Source organism: Camelus bactrianus, chromosome 17, assembly GCF_048773025.1.
Source record: "Camelus bactrianus isolate YW-2024 breed Bactrian camel chromosome 17, ASM4877302v1, whole genome shotgun sequence".
NCBI lineage: Eukaryota > Metazoa > Chordata > Mammalia > Artiodactyla > Camelidae > Camelus > Camelus bactrianus.
In genome coordinates this window covers 5,086,847-5,111,022 of record NC_133555.1, presented here as the reverse complement: position 1 = coordinate 5,111,022, position 24,176 = coordinate 5,086,847, and the positions used below count along the sequence as shown (strand labels likewise).

Here is a 24,176-nt window from a genome sequence, read left to right as displayed (position 1 = left end):
CAGTTCTAAAAGTCTGATTTTCTGAGTCTCTGTCTCTTAGGATGGTTGGTGCTGTGGTCTGAATGTTTGTGTCCTTCAAAAAGTCATCTGTTGAAACCCCAGTGCGCAGGGTTATGGTATGAGGAAGCAGGCCCTTGGGCAGCGCTGAGCACATGAGGGCAGAGCTCTCCGGAATGGGACGAGTCCCTTGTAAAAGAGGCACCCGAGCACTAGATTGCGCCTTCCGCCCTGTGAGGGCACAGCTAGAAATGGGCAGTCCGCAACCGAAGAGGCCCTGCGCCGGAGCCTGACCGTGCTGCCCCTGGAGCGTGGGATTCCAGCTTCCAGAACCGAGAGAAGCTAATGCCTCTGGCTTAGCAGCTGTCTCTGGTGTCGTGTTGTAGCCGCTTGGGCCGACTAAGACAGCAAGTTTAATGAACACACTTGGAGCTCCTCCAGAGAAACGAGTTCTTTATATCCAAATTATTTTCATTATTAATGTTCTTTCTTTGCTTTTATTGCTGAGCATCTACATGGGTTTGTAGGGAAAATCTATGAATTTATTCATCAAACAGTTACCTCTTACGTGCAGGATGTATAGGTGTTAGGATAGGAATACAAAGACACGAAACAGGGAAGTCGGGAGGAGCTCTGGATGGAGGTGGAAGACAGGTGTTTGCATTTTAGTGTGTGCAGTGTTGGGGTGACTGTGGAGAGGTAATAGCTGTTTAAGTAATACTTACTGATTGCTTCCTCTGTATCTTGACAATAGAATGTGCTAGGCGCCGCCATACAGTTGGAGAGCCAACAGCCCTATCCTCACTCAGAGGTGCCAGGTGTTCCTCAGCTTCGCACAGCACCAGATAAATCCCTTTTGCTCTGAGGCCCCGGAAGCCTGGTGGATCTCCGCCAGCAGTTAGCAGCACAGGGTCCTGTTCTCTACCTTGTGTGAGGTGAATTATCAGTCAGGCAGTGTTTCGTCAGGCACCGGCTGCCTTGCTCTGGAAGGTGCTGTCTTAGGGTAGGGTGGACTGCTGAACCAGACCCCAAAATGTAATGGCCCAAGCACAGAGGAAGTTTGTTTCTTGCCCAGTCCAGGATGGGGGTCCAGTCTTCTTCCCCCTCACGGCCCCCTCATCCTGCAGGGTTTGCCTTTGTGTGCTGCTAGAGCCTGAACTGTCACCTTCTGGTAGCAACAGAAGGCGAAGGAGAGCCCGAGTGAAACTAGGGAGAGACACACCCGCTCTCGTCAAGCCCTCACTACGTGGGGCGTACATCTCTCTGCTCGACTCCATTAGGGAGGCTCGAGGCCTCACTGAAGCTGCAGGGAAGACTGGGCACATGGGGAACAAAAGCATCATAGAATTATTTAAGAAGGGAAAAATAGATTTTGGTGGACAATCCCTGTACCAATCTGAAGCTGGTGGAAGAAAAAAATTCCTTTCCTTTGAGAAACATTTATTTATTTAGTCGTAAGAAATATTTTTCTTTTGACCCTCAAGTTGGACTTATTAAGAGAAACAGAAGGCGTAACCCTTGCCCGCAAAGAGCTTAAGAAGTAGCTGAGGAAATAAGACCGGTGCGCGGTATCCAGGCGCTCTCGGTCCCCGCTGTCTTGCCAGTGCCTCACCCGGGTCTGACGTGTGCTGGGTGCTCACACAGCTGCTGGCTTCAGTCACAAGCAGTCTAAGGGCCTGGCTGTCAAAATGGGATGTGGCGTGTTTGATGGAAAGACACCTGTGGACTCTGTTAGAGGGTGGTATAAACAGAAAGTCGGAGGTTATTACAGAAAGCCGGAGATGGTGCAGCATGCCCCCAGAGTGAGGGTGACTTCCTAGGTCCCCAAAGTGCCCCACGGGCGTGCAAAGGTTTCTCCCGGTGTGAAAAGCAGCCTTGTCCTTATTCTGGGGGATGCATTTCATACCGGCCACCTCCACTGCCTGTCCGTTCTGGAGGCTCTGGCCACATGCCTGCCTTTGGCCAGGGGTAAGTAACAGGTGTGAAGCAGCCCCGGTGCTTTTCTCAGCAACCACTGTGAGGCTGAGAGCGGTGAAGGCCGAGTGTCCAGAGGTGACGTCCCCGAGGGGGCCCAGACTTGAGGCCTCCATAGGATCCGTTCTTTACCAGGTTCGTGATACATCTTTGGGAGTTCACTGCTGGCTTTAGGACATGGGCAAGATTTCTAATTCTGGTTTTTTAAAACTGCTTTTTTGAGATATACTTTGCATACCATAAAATTCACCCTTTTAAACTGTACGATTCAGTGGTTTTCAGTATATTCACAAAGTTGCACAGCCACCACCACTGTCTAATTCCAGAACATTTCATCACCCCAGAGAGGAGCCCCGCACCTGTTAGCAGTCACTCTCCTTTCCTCCCCTCCCTCCCCCCGCCTCAGACAACCGTGAGTCTACTTTCTGTCTCTATGGATTTGGTTTTTCTGGACATTTCATATAAATGGAATCATAGGAAACTAACCTCATAAATGTCCAGGACCAGGATTTGGACTCCATTTTCTTGTTTCCAAGCCTAGGGCTCTTTCCAGTCCTCCTCTGAGCCACCTCTTTGTGGAACAAGTGGAACTTGAACCTGGAGGAAGCTACTAGAATGGCTGGTTCTCCTCACCCCCACCATTATCATTTTTTAAATTCGCCCCCCCCCCCCCGCCCTCCCCGCCACCTCCCCTGGTGGGGCTTCGGTCAAGGGAAGCGCTTCTCCTATGAGACTCCCCTTGTCCTCACTAAGGGCACTGGTGTCCTAGGAGCATAGCCCTCCAGGGCATGATCTCGTTTCCTGCACTCTCAGAGCAAGGCTTTGGCCGGGCACTCGCACGCCCTGGCCTTTTGGGCGTCAGGAGGGAGGGCGCCTCCCTCCCCTTGTGCTTGTATGCAGTCTGGGCCATGGCGCCCTTCTTCTGGCTCACCGTGCTCTTTCAAGCCACGTCTGAGGGTAGAAGGCCCAGTTTACCAGCTGCTCTGCCTCCTTCTTCTTCCCTTTAGGCTTATTCTTTTCCCTTTGTGCTTCCTTTTTCTCCTCAAGACTGTCCTTGCTGTCCTCACCTCACCTGGATGGAGAATGTTCTTTTATTGAAGTGGAGTGGTGAAAGACAGCCTGTGATTGGCTGACTCACCATCTCCCAAAGGAAGGCTCTGGCTTCGGAGAGTTCCTTCTCTCCCAGGGCTTGGCATTCAAGCCTTACAGATGGCTTTTGGTGGAACCCCCCTCACCCAGGGAACCCCTCCACACCTGTTCTAGGTTATAGCTCTCCTTGTAGCCTCCCAAACCCAATTTTACTTAGACTCTAAATGAAGAGATGTGCTGGGTCTTTTAAACCACACAGTTACCACACGTGCGTTCCCTCTGCAGTGGTTGTGACCGCACTGTTCGGCCACTAATGAAATGAGTACTGTTTTCATTTAGCATCTGTAACTTCTGAAACATAAGTTAACCATTTCAGAGAGGAGACCAGATTTCTCCACATCTGCGTTTGTGTTCAGAATTATCTTGTCCTTCTCCTCTCCTGACCTTTATTACTCTGAAGACCGTGAGGCGTATGGAGACAGTGTAGACTGTGACATGCATGTGGCCTGACAGATTGACTGGTGGCCCTGGTGCAGCACATCGCAGTGTGCAGCTCAGATGCCCACGGGGGTGCGCTCACCAGCAGCTCCGTGCAGAGCCTGTTTGCGCTGGGGAGCTGGTGGGGTGGTCAGAAGAGGGAGGGACGCCCCTGCCCTCGGGGAGCTTGCTGTCCTCTGGGTGGGTGTATGACTGTCGGTCTAAAAGATTATTCTCAATTTTATGCACCCACCATTACCAGAGAAAGCAGGGATGGCTTCCTGGAAGAGGAGGGTTTGCAGCAGGGCACTGAAGCCTGGGCGGCTTGAGTGGGGACTGGGCAACACCTTAGAGTCAGCTAGTTCTGACTTTGGATCCTGGCTCTGCCTATTCTTACGTGACCTTCGGCAAGTTACTTTAACCTTTAAGTCAGGGAACAGAGTCTTAGGAGAATTCAAACTTGTACAGTTCTTGGCACAGCAGAAGCTCAATAAATAATGTTTGCCTTTCAGGTTAAAGATGGGAAAGGATAAAAGAGTCGGGAAAAGAGCTTGTGTTTGGGGGCCTGTGGGAGAGCAGCATGCCGAGAGAGCAGGGGAATATAGGGAGGTACAGGGCCTGCTTTTACTTCTTAAGCAGTGATGCTCATCTTTTCCCAGAGAAGCATGAATCAGCCTTCCCTTTGCCCTGCAGAGCGCCGTCCTCCGTCTCCCCTGTTGTCTGGTTTGTTTGTCACCCCCCGGCTCTCCGAGTCCCAGCTGTGACTGTTCACCGTGTCTCTGTCGTATCCAGGAGCGCCCCCACCCCGGCCCGCTGCTGCCCGGCTGTTGGAACACTGCATAACACCAACACACTCGAGGCTTTCAAGGCTGCAGATAAGAAGCTACTTTTGGAACAAGCAGCAAACGAGGTTAGCAGGGGAACGCGATGTTCCCGTCGTATTTTCTGAGGTCCCCCAGGCGTGATGTTTCTGACCAGGTGTCAGCGTCAGCGCAGAGTGGGTGTTCAGCGGTAATTGTGGGCTTCTGCGTTGGTGGGGAGGTCAGAGAGAAGACAGGCAGGCTCTTGCCTGGGGACAGGCGGGAATTCACGGCAGGGTGGCCGGGCAGCACGCGGAAGCTCTGCTGCTGGTCTCCAGTTAGCGTTGGCCGCTGCCTGGTCCCTGTCTGAGTGCTCTGCTCTGTGTCTGAATTTATCTGGGTTCTCTGGTCTCTGTCCTGGTCTTTGTCCTAAGGCCTGCAGTGCTATCAGAGATCACTTGGTCTCTCCAGTATCCTCAGGGCTAAACCTGAACCACTCCGTCTGAGTTACAAGGCCCCTCGTGGCCTGGCCTCCGTGGCCTCTGTGGCCTTTCTGTCCCGTCACTCTTGCCCTCACCTGCTCTGACCCAGTCACAGCACATCGCCCATAATTGCTCCCTTCACCACTTTCTGCTCTCTCCTCTCTCCTTGGGACATGATGTCCTCTCTGCTTGGAATGTCCTTCCTTTACTTCTTCATATCTGAGTTAAGTGTGAAAAATTAAATGAGGGCACAGTGTATCCCAGCCCCCTCTAGCACCCACTTAATCGAATGGTCTTCACACTGGTCTTAAAAAACAAAAGGGTCTTGTTTATGTGGGTGCTGTGGTCAGAGGGAAGTCTCTCGCCTTTGGTCCTGAGGAAGGCGTCCCTGCCGTCCCTCGTGGTGATGCAGCTGGTCACTCAGGTGACAGTGGTGGTTCTCCTCGGCCTGCGGCTTCACTGCTCCTGAGCTCCTGCTTGGGCTGCTCATTCCAAAGGCCGTCTCCAAAGGTATGGATCAGATCTTAACTCTGTTGTTGAAAAAAGCAGGTTGCTCCCCACAGGAGTCCCACCCCGGTCCCTCCTCCGGGCTCAGCCTCCCCCACCCCCGGCAGTTCCCACCCCCTTGGTTTGTCAGCGGCGGGGCTGCGCTTCTGTGGTCCAGCTCCTCCAACGCTGTTATTTCAACAGCAGAAATTTCTCTTTGCTTATTTCCCTCTTCACTTATGTGTAGGCCGTCGCTCTCATGACACAACTGTTTGTCTTGCTTAGTGACACAAAGTTTAGCAACTCCGCTCCTGAAACATCCTGTGAGCAGCACTTGCTGACCAGGACCAGCTTCTGCTTCCCCACACAGGACTTGCCGAGATTCATAACCTTGGTGTCTTTTCTCTTCTCTTTCTTTCACATCTCAGGGAGAGAGAATCCCAGATAAGACTTGTAAGGAATCCTGTGTCCGTAGTTCAGATCACTGCCTCCCGGAACCTCTCCCGGCTCTGTTCCCTCCCGTGTCCTTAGCCGAGCTCAGTGCTCCTTCCAGGAATTGTCCCCACTTCCGTGGCAGCACGCACTGCCTGGTGCAGCGCACGGGCACGTGCGCCCGTTTCTCTCACTGACTATAGGCGTCTTTCTGAACCCCCGATGTGCCTGCTGTGTAGTGGACAGGGGACATGCTGGAGGAAATAACAGAGGCCTGGACGTGGCCTGGTTGCCTCCTCTGGTGCTGGGACCCCCAAGGGGAGGCTCCCAGCTTCTCTCACTCTCCTAGTCTCTGTGGGGTGGGGGCTCGGGGTGGGTGTGAAGTGGGCAGAATGGGTGAGACCCGCCTTCCTCCTGGGCTGGGTCGTGCTGGGCCTGCGGGAAGGAAGGCCTTGCGACTGTTCAGCTCTGCGTGCTCAGGAGTGGGGAGCTGGGGCCACCTGGTCACTGCCCTGACACTTCCCTTTCCTCTGGCAGATCTGGGCGTCCATCAGGTCGGGCGCGGCCCTGGACAACCCTGTCCTGCTCAACAAGTTCCTCCTCTTGACCTTTGCAGTAAGTAAATGGACTGGGCGGCATTTCGACTGCCAGACCGCCCTGGCCGAGCCTCGTGCGCCAGGAGCACTGTCTGCTCTCCTCTCCCTGAAGCTTTTCCCTTGTGTGGTTCAAGTCATGGCCGTTAAGGAAAGACTCGTTGAGTTAGTAGCCCGATAGTGCAGGCGCTGATCACAGATGCGAAATTAATTCGTTCTTACTGATCATATGGGTAGTTGTCGCCCGGTTTATACAACATGGGGACCCAGCTCTCGTCCTGCAGGACACGACAAGGTGGGGTTCAGGGAGTAGCAGTTCACTGTCACTAACATCTGTGTCAGATGCAGCCCTGCAGCTCAAGTGCTGGGCCCACCGGCAGAAGGAACAGGGGACAACTTGGGGACCCCTGGTCATCCCCGGGTGGCTTCTGGACGAGAGGGCATCACCCCACATGGCTTGTCCACACAACTGTGTCCTTTTAAGAAAGAAAACTGTTTTATGTCATTGAGATCTAATTAAAATGCACCTTAAGGGCGCCCTTGAAGAGGAAGGGAAATCACATTAGGGTGACATCTGCTGCCTAGGAAAGTAGGGGAAGGGGGGAGCGGCTGACTCACACGTATGTGCGTATACACGTATGTGTATCTGTGTGTGTATCTCCATATAACGCTATTTTAGCCTTTATAATCACGGTGACAGTATCGTGTTCTGTCAAGTGTATGTTCCATGGACTCCTGTCCATCTAGGTTGTTCTTAGTATTCACTATTATAAAAAAAATGTGGCAGTAACCAGTGTTGGCCACACTGATTTTTCTTTAGAATAAATTCTTTGGAGTGGGTTTGTAAACATAGTGATGCTGACCGTTATTAAGTGTGTTGTTTAACTCCAGCGTCATTAGCTTCAGATATTAATCCTCTTCCCTACATTTTTCTTTTCTTTGTTTGGCAAGTTGTAGGTCTTGCCTTTCTTTCTCCCACATGAGCTAATCCTCCGTTTCGTGCTCATGCTGCCTCTCTGATGTCCTGCTCAAGGCAAAGGAGAGAGACAGGGCTCTCACTGCAGGCTGTACCCAAGGGGGATATCTACAAGGAGCACATTTTCTCACAAGTTAAAATGCTTTCTGTGCGCCAGTGGGGAGATAGAAGAATGTTTAAATTCTTCAAGGGATTGCCCGGCACACTTTGGCATTGATAATTTATCTGTAAATTTGGGTAACTTTGTAAACTCATTGCTCGGATAGTTACAAGCTATACAAGTCAGAGATTTCTGGTGGTTATACTTTAACGTCAATGCATTTTCTGTACCAAGAATAATTCCAGTTAGAATCTGATTGACAATTTGCATTCACCGAGACAACATTAGCTCTCACTTAAAATTTTAAGGCATTTCCCGGAGCCAGCATGAGCATCAGCCATATTGTCCTTCCTGCTGAGTATTCTTAACCTGCCTTTGAAAAAATTAAAAGTCTCTATCTTTTAAAATGTTCAGACACAAAGGGCTGTACGTTTAACTTAATCGAAGTCCTTTGTATCCTGAAAAGAATCCTAAGAAATTCAAGCCTTTTGACTTTTGAAGATGACCTGATAAAGCTTCTTAGAAATCGTCAAGTCCTCCATCTTGAATTGTTTAACCTTTCACTAAAGATCAGTTACGACAAATCATTTAAGTACAAAGAAGACAGAGTAATCTCTGGAGGTGTTTTTGCTTCTTTTCTGCTGCTCTGAGGACTCGAAGGGACAGACACTTTATTAATGTCAGTTTTGCAGTTTGTTTTGCAATTGTCAATGGGAGTTTGTTCTTAGTTAATAAATTAGTAGCAGAATTAAAGACTGTGGAAACTAATCACTAGGCTTTTTCATCTGGACTCAGGCTCACATATACATTTATATTTGAAAAGTTACCTACTATGATCCCATTTATATGAAAAGTCCAGATAGGCAAATCCATAGAGACAGAAAATAGACTAGGGGCTCCAAGGGGATGAGACTGCAGAGTTTCTGTGAATGGTATTTCTTGTAAACTCATGGGGAATTTCTGCTACTGGGGTTTCTTTTGGGGGCAGTAAATCTATTCTGAAATTGGTGGTGATGGTGGTACAGCCTTGTTAGTGACTAGAAAACCACTCTCTTATACTCTATAACATGGTAAATTTTATGGGACTTGAATTATATCTCAGTGACAAGTCATCAGCCAACCATCCACTCTTTATTCTTAGCAAGATTAATTAGCCAAATAAACTGCATAGTGGTCAGTGGTAACAGACTGGCCGGGAAGCTGTCAGATACCCACATAACTCGGGTCCTACCTCGTGAGCAGTTCACCGCACGCCTGCTCCAGGAATTCAGGAGCAAGAGTGTTCAGCCTGAGTGGGACCAGTATCCAGAACAGCTTCACAAGTCGTTGCCCCCACATTGCCTCCCGTGTCGGGGGGCAGTCAGATACACCCCGAAGCTGGGGTCTCTTGTATCATCAGTGCTCCTTTGTTCTTAGAACCTCTTCTGTGACTCATACAGCTAATCCTCTGCTTACTTTATCTCTGCTCCATGCAAAGAGTTAGCTCCCTGAAGGCTCTCCTGGGTTTCATCCATCTTCTCCCTGTTAGAATGTCTAACATTTTGCCTTGTACATAACAAGTGCTTAGTTGTTGACTTGAACTTCACCAATAAGGCATTTCCGAAAGCAGCATTGTGTTATCTCAGGCATACATAGGCAATGAACGACACATGGTAATAACTTTAAGAACGTGCTTAATTCATCTGATTGTGAAAAGAGAGGTAACTGTACTTGGAGGTCGTCCATCCAAAGATGGTGCGTGGCGTGTTTGTGGTACCGAGGACAAGAGCCTACGTTTTGGGAGTAGAATTCCACTCCCCTGTCTGCCAGAGTATCTTTGTTTTGTTCAAATTCTACACCCTTCTCTAAACTTCCATTTTCTGTGTATGAAATGGGATGATAATATTTACCTCCCAGATGCTTTTGTGTATTAAACAACGATGATGTCATAGTCAGTTACTTATTGAATACTTCAGTTAGCAAGTGGCCAGTATGTTTATCACGATCTGTTAATTATTTTGTGGTGTGTGGGAGTATTTCAGATAAAGACAGAAGTTCTGTGTCCTCTCAGAGTTCTGCTGGAGATGAGAATTTCTGACTAAGCTGGTCATATCTTGTGTGCATTAGTTTTTCTGTCTTACGTGGCTGTTGGGAAGTTACATGTAATAGATGCACTTCAGTTTCATCATTGCTGCTATCCTGATGCATCATGTTGTGTCTTCTAGGATCTAAAGAAGTACCACTTCTACTACTGGTTTTGCTCCCCGGCTCTCTGCCTTCCAGAGAGTACACCCCTCGTGCAGGGACCAGTGGGCTTGGATCAGAGGTTTTCACCGAAACAGGTATCAACAAATAAAACAAAATACAGGTAAAACTGGGTTTAACATGCATGAGTAGTTTATCTAGGTCATTCCAAAGACAGATAGGCGCTTGCCTAGATGAAGAGGTGGTCACTGTGGAATCTTCCAAAGACGGTACCAGGAGCAGGCTGACTTGCACCGTGTTTGTGAGATCATTTTGAAGACGTACCAAGCAACAGTTTTCCGGGTTCTCAGTGGCATTTGTTGAAATATGAGGAAGGAGGAATTATAGACACATTTTGAAAGACTGCAAGAATTGGCCAACATGTGGTCTTCACTTTCAGTGTAGGGGATCGTGAGGCAGTATACTTTGGGGAGAGAGTCTTTGAAACCAAATTGAAGACATCCTCCTTCCTTTGTGCCAAGCTGCAGAACTTCCACATTAGGAATGGTGCATGCAGAGCTAGCCTTTACAGCTGAAGAAAGATAATCAGGTCATTAGAGATGGTTCTAAGAAGAGCAGTGAAAATCATTAGGTTGGTGGAACAGAGACCCTCAGCCAGAAAATTCTGGTCATTGCTGAGGCAGAGATGGAGGGCAAGATGACTTGAATTCATGAAGTGTGTCAGTCACTAAAACCCTGAATTCTAAAGCCAGGGAGCAGCCCTTCATAATTAAAAAATTAATAACAAATTCATTTACTAAGACAAATCAAAAGTTGTGGTTTTGTGGGACTCATCTCCCAGGGAGAAATGTAAGTGGGAGAAATATAAGTGGGAGAAAAGGATCACGCCTGTGGACTGACTGCTGATGGGTTTGAGGTTTCTTTTAGCGGGGACAGAAATGTTCTCAGATTCTTGTGGTGATGGTTGCAGATTCCTGTGAACATGCTAAAAACAGCATTGATCTGTGTGCTGTGAATGAGTCACTTGTGTGGTAAGTAAAGAAAGCATGTCTCAGTAAAGCTGTTAAAGATTATAGAAAGGGTCAGGGTGAAATTCATCCATGGTAACTCACGCTTGGTAATCACAGGAGAGAAATAATGTTCGGCCACCTCTCTAAACCTTTGTGGTGACATCTTAGGGAACCACCATGCTGTACCATGATACGTCCCCCTGTGCCCCTGTCTAAGACACACTGGAATGCACGTGGAAAGTGTTGTATAAAAGCCAGGTGGTTTATTTGGGGCTTTCATAGGTTTATGTGCTGCAAAAAGAGTAACGGATATGATCAATCATTTCCAGTCTTCTGGCTTGAAAGTACTTTTTTTTAATGTTAATTTTTAGCTCAGAACTAGGTAAGTAATTGTCTGGAGAATAACTCATTGTTTCCTGTTTTCAGATTCAGGCCCTTGAGCGTGCATACGATGATCTTTGTCAAACAGAAGGAGTCTCAGCGCTACCTTACTTCTTAATCAAGTATGATGAGAACGAGGTGCTGGTGTCCTTGCTTAAGCACTACAGTGACTTCTTCCAAGGTCAGAGGACAAAGGTCAGAGAACATTTGTGTATCATTTTATTATCCATTAAGAAAATCTGATGTTTGCATTATGGTAGACCACTGCAAAATTCAGGCTCATTTAGATTTCTTAAACCCTCCAAAGACTGTCTCAGAACATTGCTGTATCTTCACCCTCTCCCACCCCTGCATTTCCCAAATCAGCTCTTCCTCCAGATTTTCGTAGCTCTGTGGCACCTCAGAGTAATTTTGGATTCCTCACTTCCTGCTGGTGGTTAAGTGTTTTCAGCTTTTCTTCCTAGTGTATTTTGTATCTAAATTTTCATTCATTCCCAGGGCTACCACTGTAGTTCAGGTCCTGGTTATCTCACTCGTGGACAATGGGGGCTCTCTTCTATCCTGCACCCCAGCACGACGGAAGGGTCTCCCTCAGACCCCCGTGTTCCCTGTGTCTTTCACTGATCAAGAGTTAATGGTGACTTCCTTCCTTCCGGCTCCAAACCACCTTTTCTGCTTCATCTTCCACTGTTTTCCTCATAAACCATTGCTCCAGCTAAGCGTCTCTGTTTTTCACCGACAAGCCCCCCTAAGCAAACAGACTTTTTCTGTATCTGTTTTTGTCCTTGTATTGTCTTCCTGAAACACCTCCCACCTGTGGCAGTCCCAAGGGGCTCTCTCCCCTTGCTGAAACCCAGCCTCCACAGAGAAGCCTGCTTTCTCATGGTGTTGCCGATCTGACCTTTCCCCCCGAACTCACTGCACTCACTCCCTGATCCCCACTACCTGCTCCACTCGCTCCCTTGTACACGTTGTTTTTTGTGCTCTTAGACTGTGAGCTCCCGGAGGGCAGGGACCGAGTCTTCTGTATCTCTATCAGCATAGTATCCAGCCTTTGTCTCGGGCCCTCAATAAAATTCTTCTGAATGAATGGAAGAGTACTGTAAGTGTCTGTTCGATGCAACGGGAGAGATAGTAAGCTGTCTTAGCCATATCAGATATTGTGAGTTAAAAACGAAAAATTGATGATGAGCATTATGCAGTTGTGAGATCAAGTGGGAGAATTTCGAGAGCTGTGCAGGAGGCAGGCCTCTCACCGATGCCCTGGCAGTTCCTTCCCTGAACTTCGGATGCCTTTTTTTAAGTAGATTTTTTTTTCCTCAAAAAATTTCACTAGCATTTTCTTTTTCAGAGGGAGCCCTTTTTAAATTGATGACCGAATTTTTACGAAAATTCTTCCCCCACCCCAGGCAGTTTCACAGAACTGTAGCTAGGTTAGGAGCAGTGAGACCACCATTAATTTGAAGTCCAATCTAGGGTGAGGCCCCGCTGTGACAGCAGGCGGGTGAAGTGGCCTGCGTTTGAAAGCAGCCGGCCTGTGGGTGGTGTGCGGTGGAGAAGTGGTCCTGCCTGCAGTGCAGCTCGACCAAAAAAATTTGCAGAGCACTTTTTAATTTAAAAGGGGCTTTCACATACTCGATTTTGTAATAACTTTGAAGTAGGTGTTATCGGTATCTGCATTTTCTATTGGACAAAAATAAGACTCATAGCCACACAGCCCAGTTGTCCGTTTCCAAAGCCCGGGCACTCTTGTGTCATCGGGGAGGGGTGTCTCTGCTTGACCTTCGGGATCATGCAGGTCTGAATTTGACACCCAGCGTGGCCACTCCGTAGCTCTGTGACCTTGGGGAGTTTTGCACAGCCTGTCTTCACCCTGGTCTCTCTGGTACATGGTGGCAGTACCACTTGTTACAAGGCTTCATGAAGATTAAACATGATAATATGGACAAAATGCCCAGCACACAGCAGGTGCTCAGTACACATCCACTTCCTTTCTTCCTCAGCAGCAACAGATTTTCAAAGAGTGAGCAACTCTCTGGAGTCTCCATTGAAGTGGTCTGGGCAAGTTCCCAGCGCCCTGACGCTGAGGCCGACCACCTGCCAAGTTCGGGTATAGCATCTCTCACTCAATTAAGAGCGTATCTCAGGAAAGCCTGGCTTTGCTCAGTGCCTATGTTGAACACCTCCTATAAGCCAGAAATGATGAAATACGATTATACCTCCTCTCACAGACCCTGGGGTCTTCTAAGGGAGATGAGACACTGACCTGTGGAAAGTTAACTAGAAATTCAAGTCACGGAAAAGAAGTGCCAACGAAATGATACAGGTGACACTTTGGTTGTTTATCTCTGCATCTGTGCCCTGTCTGGTTCTAGCAAGGATCACCAGAAGCTGCGCAGATTGGTGGCCTCTTAGGGGTTTCGTGGCCTCGTGGCCGACCTCCCTGTCTTTGGTCCTGGCTGTCCCATCCATCCCCCACACTGCTGCCCAAATGCATTTTCCAACACGTAAATCTGATTTTGTCACTGTTCTACTTAAAACCCTTCTGTGGTTCCTGTTGATGTCAAGATAGAGTGAAAAATACTTAGCTTAGCATTCAAGGCCTCTTCAGACCTGGCTCCTGTCTACCCTTCTCGGCTCGTCTCCTGATATCCCCACGACGCGTCCTAGGCTGTGGCTCCAGCGTGCCCTCCAAATGCCCTGGATGTTCCCTCCATCCCTCTGCCTTCAGTCATGCCTCTCTGTCTGTTTCCCTTCGTCAGCCCCAGCCCCCTTTCTGGCTCATCACCGCTGGGAAGCGCTGGCTGATTCCTGGCACTATTGAGCTGTCCCTCTTTTGTGTCCTGCCAGGGGCCCTTCTCCTCACACGACTGAGCTCTCATGTCATTGTTGGCTTGCTGCTTATCTGCCTCACCCTGACCCCTGAGCAGCCCATGAGCAACTTTAGTGCAAAGACCATGCTGGACCCCACACTGCACCCTCTGTGTTTAGCCTAATGCCAGGCACTTCGTGGGCCCGAGCACATGAGTGTCGAGGGGGAGATGGTTACTTGTGGACTGGTGTAATCATGGAAGGCTTCGGGGGGAAAGCAGTGTCTGAGCAGAGCCCTGAAGACACGCTTTCTGTGAAACCGTATAATTCACTTGGGTCACTACTCCTGCTTCTATGGCATGAATCTCATTCACTTGCTTTCACTTAAGTCCAGTTGCTCTTTTGTGTTCCTTGCATCACAAAGTTTCCTTGACACTTTTTATCCCATTCTTCTAGGAACAGGTGTTTTTTCAGTGGGAGCTCCTGCATTTGCACTCTGGCTTCATATTTTACTGTTTCCTACCTCCCCCTCTTACCAAGAATTTAACCCCCACCCAAGAAGCCACTACTCCTTTGGGAGCACTGGTGTCCTCACATATAAAATAAAGAAGTGTTGGAATCCCTCCAAGTTTCTCTCTTCTTCGTCTGTTTTCTCTTCTGGGGGAGCCTGGTGCCTGTGACTCCAGTGACTGCCTCCTGCAGCCTGAACCTCCCTGTGGACCTTGGACTGTGTTGTCCGCCCACCTGCTTGTTTCTCCAGCGCCTCACAGTCAGTATCTCCAGACTGATCTCTGCCCCAAGTCTGAGCCTCTTCTGGGCATCACTGTCTGGCAGTGACACCATCATCCATCCGGTCACGAGAACAGGAAATGTGGGCGGCCTGCTGACACCTCTGTCCTCTGCCGCCCCCGCATCCTGTGGATCTTTGTCCTAAACTTGTCTTCGTCTTCTGCATTTGCATTTCTCCTGCCACCGCCCCAGTCTAAGCTCTGGGGGCTTTTATCTGCTTTACTGCAGTAGCTTCCTCACAGGTCTCCTTGCGCCCACTCAGGCCTCCCTGCAGTCCCCCCCCCCGCCGCCCCATATTGTCCAAGGCAGTCCTTTGAAAACCAGGCCTGCTCACGTCACTCACAAAGTGAAACAGAACCGTGTCTTCTTGCCTGTGCTCCAAGACTAATAATCACGTTTGATAATGCGGCTCCAGGACTCTACGTGGCCTGGCTCCTGTGTGGTCCAGCCCCGACTTGTTCCGTGTCCCCTGTCGCTTTGCACCCGCTGCGCCTCAGAGGTGTCAGGTGCCGTCCTGCTGCAGGGATCTTGCCTGGAACTTCTTTCTCCTTTCTATTCTTCTGCCTCGTCTCTCCCCTCCTCCCCACCTCCCATTTGCGCAGTGAAATGTTCTCTATTCAGATTTAAACTGAACCATGATTCCTCGAGGACTGTCTCCCTGACCTCTGTAAAAAGGTTTATTTTGCCCCTCACGGGTTTTCGTGGCACTGTGTGGCTCTTCTCTGTAGCAGATTGCACAGTTGTAATTGTACAGTTTCTTGGGTGAACTTTGAGTAATACTCCCATGTGAACGTGAGCTCCCACAGGGCGGGTACCCTGTCTTTGATTTCCCACCATTGCATCTGTGTCCCAGGGTATTGTGCCTGGCAGGTGAAATGCAGTGGAGGAATAAGGCGTGCGTGCCTGACATGTGAAACACCTGGGTCAGTCAGTGCCCCCCACCACCACAGTAGGCCTTCAGTAAGGGGTAGGTCCCTCCTAGTGTGGCTCATTGTAAGTGCTCTCTTTAATATGGTATTCTGCTGTCTCATTAAGGCTGTGTTGCTTATAAAGTCTTTCCCAAGTCGTCAGTGCACATAAAGTTGATGTCTGGTATGAGTCGTGGTCGTGCTGAGTGGTCTGACAGGAGACAGAACGTGGGGGGAATATGTGATCTGCAGTGGGGGACTTAGAGCACTGGTTCTTAATTTGGGGCAGGGGTAAAGGTCCAGATGCACAACCTCTTTGAGAATCTGGTGGAAGCAATGGATCCTTGCCCACCAAAAATAATCACCTCCACATGGTTCTAATGTCTAATGTCAGGGCATCCACAGAACACTGAAACCCGTTCCTGGATCCTCTTTGGGTCCCTGGCTTACAGGAAGATGAGGGGAAGGACAGGCGTTAGCCTGCCTGTGAGGAGATTTTGGGATTGCTGGGGCCAGCAGGGGGATGGCCCATCTCTGTTCCAGGCCAGAGGGGGGACCTTTGCAGCTGGAGGTACCGCTCACTCAGCTCAGAGCCTCAGCGGGCTGTGAGGCAGTGGTACCTGCTGTGAAGAGGGCACACTGTCCCCTTCGCCAGCGCCAGCTGCTACTGTGTTCTGACTGTGTGTCCAGCGCTGAGCTGGTCCCTCGCACGTGGAGGCAGTAATCCTTCTAACACCCTGCGACGGGAGTAGTGTTGTTCCCCTTTTACAGGGGAGGAGAATGGAAATGAGGTGGGGGGATGGGAGCCCCTGCCTTGTGGACTGTCTCACCTCCTGCAGTCACAGTGCTTTCCCATGGCGGGAAAACGTTTTTCTCGATGGCTCACAGCGCGACATGGTAGAGCAGGGGGGCTGGACTCTGGGTCCGCCCGCAGCTTCCCAGCTGAGTCCTCGGTCTCAGTCTCCTCCGCACAGACGTGCGCAGTAACAGCGCCTCCTCCTCGCAGCCGATTGTGAGGATTGAGATGGTGGATGTAGGCAGGCTCTAAGCTTTACTTGCACGTTATAATTGTTCCTGCTGTATTTTCTTAGAATGAGTTTGTCAGGTTTCATTTTCAAAAGAAAATTCTTTTCTTTGAGTTGACCTCGGGTTCCCACTCTTCTATAGGAATGGAATTTTGAGGCCCTGAGTCATGCAGCCAACTTTGCCTTTACCAAAGAAAGGCCGGCTCTCTGGCCTTTTGGGTTTTAAAAAACCTGAAGAAATTAGGAGACGCTCTCAGGAAATCTGCGGGGTAATCGGTTCAGAAGCCCCCAGACCAGTTCACTGGTGATGCTTTCTTTAAATTGAAGCTCAGTTGCAAATGCATCTCATGTTGGTTTCTTCTCGTTTCTTAGATGTCTTATGGTTGTTAAAGGTGATTGCTTAAGGCCAGACTTCTTTGTTACTTACAGTTAAAACTACTTGTTACATGATGCTTCAATAATAATTCTTATGTCTGTCTTTATTTTTACTTTTTAATAGACTTTATTCTTTTAGAGCAGTTTCAGGTTCACAGCAGAATTGAGCAGAAAATACAGAGTTTGCACACAGCCCTCCCCACCCACACATACATACTCCCCTACCCTCAACATCCCTCATCAGTGTGGCATATTTGGTACAATTGATGGACCAACTTGGACACATTGTGATCAGCCAAAGCCCATGGTTTACATTAGGGCTCACTGCTGCACACTGCGGGTTTTGACAGATGCCTCATGTCTGTCTTTAGGTGTATGCACACACATACACATAACTGAAGCAGACCTTTCACAGAGCAATACTTTACTGGGTGCTCTGCACTCTGTTTTCTGTCCTGTTGTTTCTTTTTGTATGATGCTAGTTGTGACGCATGACGTGGTTTAGGACATGCAGATAGCTTGTCATCTGTAGTTTGCCCATTTTGAAAACACTGGCAGATGCATGAACTACACTAGGTGTGGGTCCAGTCATTATTTTTACATCCAGCTTTCTCTTTTTGCTTTTAAAATCTCACAAAGCTCTAACTATTATTAAAAGGTATTGGATTTTTTTAAGTAAACACTTTATTTCCTTCTTTTTCTGTGTAATTTTTCAGAGACTAAGATTGTACTGTATTCTGTTTTATTTTAGCATAATACTCAACTCCACATCAATTTCCTTTTTAATAGAGATGCATGATAATGGGCTTATTAAATTTTTGACATTTAGGTTTCTTACCATTTTTCACTTGTAGGAGCTTCTTTGTGCATGAAATCCCACTCCCCCCCCCCCATATTTTGATTTATTATTTCCTTAGAAAAGATTTCTGGATGTAGAATTACTGGGTTAAAGGGTTTGAACATTTTAAGGCTGATAAGCAGTGGTATGCTGGCACATGTGGGCAGCGGGGGCGGGGGGGGGCCTGATTTGCTGTGTGTGCTCACTTCCCTCGTGTCCCTGCTCCCACCAGGGCCAGTTTCAGCTTCCGACGTGAAGTCACAGGCTGCGGGCTGGGAAAGGGCAGGCCCGTTGGCTTCCTCGGCCTGTGGCACCGGCCTGGGCAGCACACCGCTGCTCGTAATGACCGTCGCCCCAAGCTGCCGACTTCTCTTTTGCCAACAGTGCAACTTAGTTAGCAGCGTCAAATGTGATATAGAGTTTCATATACTTGGTCGGTTGAACTTGGGCCTGGTTTAAGTTCTGTTTTCCTGCAGTGAGATACCGATTCCATTGTGGTCACAGTGGCTCTGCGCCAACTGGCGGTTCCTGTGATTACGTGGAAACAGCCCGTGTCACTGTCCCGTTGCTTTCTTTTGGGGAAGTTCTTGATTGAGTCTACCTCTTCAGAGCAGTTACTGAAGATTGGATGTTTGGGAAATGCTTTGTAATTTCTCCCACATTAGCCTTGAATGCTAGGGCTTTAAAATCTTTGGACAAGAGCAGCGGCAAAGGAGCAATAATTACCATGCTATTAGTGGGGCTCTTTCTTCGCCGAGTGGGCTCTGAGTCTTGGCAGCTGTCTGTGACATCCCCGTGCATTAGCTGTCCTATACTTTTAAAACATCATCTCCTTTGTGCATTTCCCGTTGTATCAAGTGTTTGGGTAAGAGCCATTTGTCAGATGGGCGTGTTTTAGGGCATCATTGTGGAAATTTCTCCAGCTGAGCACACTCCCATGGACACTTTTGCCCTTTTCTTTCTCACGTTGTACTTTTCCAGCAAATTGCTGGGTGGATTATAGCCAGATTTTGACTGAACCACTTCAATGAATTGTATGCTCTCAGCCAAGTAGAAAGAAGTATTTATCTCGTAAACCTTCTAAACAAAGTTGTTTTGCAATTACATTTTGTTTCTTTCTGCTGATTTGTATCATAAAAGGAAGTGATTTGCCCAAGTTCACACAATGAATTTGTGGCAAAGCCAGTTCTGGAACCTAGAACTCCTAGCCAAGGGTTATTTCTGGCTGCCATTGAAAAAATCTGTTCACCCACATAGGTAAACTGGCTCACCCTGCATCGTACAGACCAATTTCTACAATGATTGAGGTTCCTGATTTGGTTCCTAAAGCACTGAAAGATTTTGGAGTCACTTTTGAACCAGCAAGGAGATATTAAATGCTCAGCCTGGTGTCTGGTGGCTTCTGTCTTTTTCCTGTCCAGTGCTTGCTTTTTATACTCATGTGTGCCTCGGGGGTAGGAGAGTTACTGAAGAGCATTTTCGAGCTGACCTCCCTGTATAAGTGAGGGGCAGATTTCTCTTCAGTAGTTAATTCCTGTTCTATAGCTCATTTTAGGTCAGGCTGTTCTACGAAACTTACTCCTGGTCTTCTCAAAAAAGATTTTTTCTTCCTTATTACCTCATTGCCTTTGCATTTAGTGTCAGAAATATGCTCATTCTTTGAAAAGAGGCATCTGCCTTTAGTATCTAACATTCTAATTTATATAATTTAAAGACCATTTGGCCCCAGCTCTACAATTGCAGATGATAAAACGTAGACTCAGAATATTTGATAAGTAGAATTTATCCTCCCTTTTCTCTGCCAGTTAAGAAAAGATAACCTTGCCAGTCAAGGTAGGTAACTACGTGACAGTGATAGACACCTGAACAAAGGGGTCAATGAAGTTCCTGTCAGCGTTTATTTATATAGTGGTTACAATTGCCGTTTGTTGAGTACTTGGCTTGTTCCCAGCCTCTGTGCTAAGTGCAGATGAGAGTTAGCTTATTGATGAGAAAAATGAAGGCAGAGAGAGGTTAAGTAAACTGCTGCAGTTCGCAGGAGAGTAAGTAACTCAGGACATTTGATAAGAGCCCAGGGTCATGGAGTCATAACTGAACGTTGAAACTCAGCATCTCTGTATGAATGGCACTTTCTGGACTGATCCTGTCTGGGTTCTTCCTAAATGACAATTGAAGAGCCTTCAGATGCCCAGGGAAGTTGAGCCTTAGCTGAGTCTGTGTTGTTTTGTCACCTACGGAGGATTTTTTTTTTTCTCTTGAATGGTCTATAAAGCTCCATAATTCTGGAGCTAGAAGGATTCCTTTGAGATGGAACGATTTTACTGCTTCATTTTACAGGTGAGGGAGGAACCTGCCCAAGGTCTGAAGATCAGTTAGCTGCAGCATTAGAGGGCATGCCTGCTGGTCCTCCAGCCAGTGCTTTCCCCGCTGCATCAGGCCGTCCTCTTCCCTAAGCTGTTGGGACTGTTACAGCAGTAGAATGCCAGTTGCTCCCATTTACCCCCTTTCCTGCTGAATATCAGTGTTGTAAATGCCCTTGATGAATTTTAAAAATGTGAAGTTGAGGTGATGATTACTTAATAAATGTAGTCTGGCAGATACCATCTGTCACAGTCGATAGAGGGGAACAAGATAAGAAGGTGTCCCCCATGGTGGCGGTGGCCACCAGGACCGGAAGAGCCCCAGGAAGACAATGTCTTCATTCAGAGAGAACCCTAGGCCAGCGGCCTCATTCTCAGAGTTCTCTTGCTTCGTATAGGAAACCCTCTTCTACACCATACTCTCACATTCTCACCCAGGAGGATCCCAGGGTTAAAATGTCCCTGAGAGGAGAACCTGTAATGTTGAGAGAGGAGAACCTGTAATGTTGAGAAAGGAAATGGGTGGGGGTGGGGAGGTACCCGCCGGGATGCTGCATCATGGATTTATACATAAGCCTCAGGTCTGTCGGTCAAAGACCAGCCTTTCTTCATCCAGCTGCCTCCCAGGACCTCTGCCCAGTGTGGGGGTGAAGGTGGAGAGCTTTCCATATACTGGGGGCCTGAGAAAGTGACCAGTTCTGTCATTTATTCAACAAGTATTTGCTGAGCATCAGGTCCTGTGCCAGGCACTCGGGCTGGAAAGCTAAGTACAGCAGACTGCTCCAGTGCTCACACGCCTTGCAGACCAGCAAGATAAACAGGAAGTGCCTCCTGTATTTTCTCCATTCTAAGTGCTTTTCCCCCACATTTTAATTTTTCTAAAGTCAGGAATTGCTTCTGACTGTTGTGTATATTTAATGTGGTGACGTTTCCCTTTTTTCTGTCCAATTTGAAAGTGCATTTTATAATCTCTGGTGCCTTTGAGTCAAGAAAATACAGAGGCTTAACAAATAGTCACAGTTACTGTGCGGAAGAACCTAGGGTGCAGTGAACCCTGTTTTAAGCAAGCCCTGGTTTTCTCCTGCTTAGTCCCGAGGCAGCCAGTACTGAAATGAAAGCTTCCCGGGTGACTCCCCTGTGCATTAAATGGGAGAACCTGAGCTGGAGAGGATTGAAGAGCTGAGCAGTGCCCTGCAAACTGCACTGAGCACGCAGACCACCTGGGTCCTGTTAAAATGTGGATTCCGATTCAGCAGGGCTGGGGGCAGGGACCCGGGGAGTCTGCGTTTCTGACAGGCTCCCCTGTGGTGCTGGTGACACTGGTGCAGGGACCACGTTTTGCAGAGCCAGGGAGGACATCAGGCCAATCCAGAGTTTTCAAAGTAATGAAAAATAGCCCCACAGGCAATTTTTCTGTTTTGTCTACAAGACCACCTTCTCTGATGGTTCCCAAATTCAAGTCCATCAACTAGACCAGCTGTATCAGAATCACTCAGGTGCTTGGTCCAGATACAGGTGGCTAGGCTCGCCCCGGGAGACCCGCAGTCACTGATAATGTGTCAGAAGCACTGCGGGTGCTGGACTTCCCATGTTCTCGCATTCAGCTCCATCCCACTGGTCCTCATTACAACTCTGTGAAGTAGGTTCTGTTATTTTCCCCATGATTCAGATTAAAAGAACTCAGGCAGTTGATGGATTTGCCCTCGGCCACTCCTGCGGAAGGGGCAGGACTCAGAATGGTCTGCGAGCTCTGTTTTTAAAAGCTGCCTAGATGCTGGTGTTTTATCTCCCCATGGAAAAGGAAATCTCAGAGGTATCCTGTATTTCCTGAAAGGATGGTTGTAGCTATGAATCTGTATTGCATTAAAGATGAATCTATCATTTGCATTTAAAACATGAAAATGCATCGAGACAAAAAGCTTCAGTCTCAGGAATGGTAAGATTTCACATAACAAAGAAGAGAGCAAACATTTTCAAAGATCATTTTTGAAATAAGGTAATAATTATCTGATTAAGACAATAGTAAAATTCATTTTCATGGACAAAGTCTACTTAATTGTCCTTTAATAGGACAGGGAAAATTGTGGTGCATCTGTGCAATGGAATGCCCTTCAGCCACTACTGACAGTGGTTGTAGAATGACATTTATTGGCATGCAAGAGAGATCCCAATAGATGAAGAGATATAAGCAGTATTTATAGCATGGGCCTATTTTTGCTTAAAAGTTTTACTAGTGAAATATATATTTACACAGAGAATAAAGGTACAGGAGGTTGTACATGGGGTGTCAGTCGTGGTTCTCTAGTGGTGGCTTTTTGGGTGTTCTCTCTTCCTCCCTCCCCTCCTTCCCTTTCACTGAATGTGGGTTAAGGTCCTGCTTTGTGTCTCACACTGTCCCAAGCATTGCAGTGAATAAATGGAACCTTGTGGGCTGATCGCATCCTTAGAGAATTCACCAGTCTAGACTAACCAAAATTCTGCCATGTTTTTATTTAATCCACAACTATACCTAAAAAGGAAACTCCTGGGTTAACTTAGTGGTTTTCTGCCAGCCATCTGCCCCGCCTGCTTTCACTCAGCCACTCATCCATCCATCCTTCCATCTGTCCCCTCTGCCCTTCCCTCCCAGTCTTCCTTCCATCTGTCCAGCCCTCTTTTCATCATTCAGACTGCATCACCAAGCACACGCTGTGTATCTGTGAACTGACCGGGGAGAGATGGAAGATAGACCCTGCTCTCTACATGCTTTTATCTTAATGAACTTTATTTTGGAATAATTTTAGGTTTACAGAAAAGTTGAAATATAGCACAGGGGGTTCCCATATACCCTCACCCGTCTCAGTTTTCTCTAATGTTACCACCTTACATTACCCTGGGACTTTTGTCCAAAGGAAGAAACCAACATTACTACTTAACTATTAACTAAAATCTAGACTTTATTCAGGCTTCACCAATTCTTCCATTAACATCCTTCTTCCTCCCAGGGTCCCATCCAGGAGACCACATTGCCTTCTGTTGTCACGTCTCCTTCATCTTCTCTGGTCTGTTACACTTCCTCTGACTTTCCTTGTTTTTGATGACCTTGACAGTTTTGAAGAGCCCTGGTTCAGTTTTTTTTTCAGTATAGCGCCTCTTAATTTGGGTTGTCTGATGTTTTCTTATGATGGGGTCTGGGCTTTTGGAGGGAATACACTGCAGTGAACTGCCCTGGCCACACCTTATCGTGGGGTACCTGATACTCACATCCCTGGTGATGCTAAACTTCATCACTTATTAAGGTAGTATTTGCCAGTTTCTCCACTGCAAAGCTACTGGGTTTTTTTTTTTTTTAGAGGGGGAGCAAGTGGCCAAGAGGAGCCCGGTCTCAAGGAGAAGAGGGATTAAGCTGTCCTCCTGGAGGGGGCAGTATCTACATGTGCTGTTTGGGAACCTTCTGTAAGGAGGGCGTGTCCCTTCACCTTCTTACATTTATTTGTCTCATCATTTATTTATTTATATCAGTATGGACTTGTAGATACTGATTTTATACTTACTACATTATTTATTGTTTTCCTCAGATTACTCCAGCCTCGGCTACTGGGGGCTCCCCCAGTTGTCTAGGGGACCCCCTTGACACACCTCGTCCTTCTGTTTGTTGAGCACTTTGTTACTTTCTGCTCTGCAAGGTGCTCCAGGCTCATCTTGTATTTTCCCTGCTGCAGCCCTGTAATTAGCCACATGTCCAAGGAGCCCTGATCCCTTTTACTGGAGAATGGCATTTAGAAATCAAGACCTCATTGTCTTGTGAGAGGAAGGAGACGGAAAAAGTGGGAAGTGTTACATATAAGGTACAAGGAGCTGTGGAAGCGGAGGACAGAGTGAGACTGCTTCCACCAAGAGCAGTCCTCGCTGAAGAAAGGGTTTTGAAGTTCAGTAGAGTTTTCCAGATGGAGGTCAGTGCTGGGGGAGTTGGAGTTGGGAAGAGTGGGAGGAAACAGACGTTAGCAGTATAAGAGGCATCTGGCTTTTTAGCTTGATTTGACTACAGACTTACAATAGTAGTGAGCCTTCTTTGATTTTCCCATTACATAAAAAATTAGCAATTTTTAC

At 47.8% G+C, this 24,176-nt stretch overlaps 1 protein-coding gene across 15 annotated transcripts in view; it reads left to right on the top strand.

Moving 5' to 3' along the window:
- The window catches only part of ATG7 (autophagy related 7), a 308,165-nt gene that overhangs the window by 96,632 nt on the left and 187,357 nt on the right, over window positions 1-24,176 (top strand). For 14 of the 15 annotated variants that reach the window (XM_074344329.1, XM_074344328.1, XM_074344327.1 and 11 more), the window contains 4 exons: window positions 4,330-4,447; window positions 6,275-6,352; window positions 9,611-9,727; window positions 11,027-11,176. In XM_074344329.1, the coding sequence (XP_074200430.1) occupies window positions 4,330-4,447; window positions 6,275-6,352; window positions 9,611-9,727; window positions 11,027-11,176 (463 nt within the window). Of the gene's footprint in view, window positions 1-4,329; window positions 4,448-6,274; window positions 6,353-9,610; window positions 9,728-11,026; window positions 11,177-23,995; window positions 24,020-24,176 lie in introns of those variants that run through there. The other variant, XM_074344331.1, reaches the window with a different exon arrangement.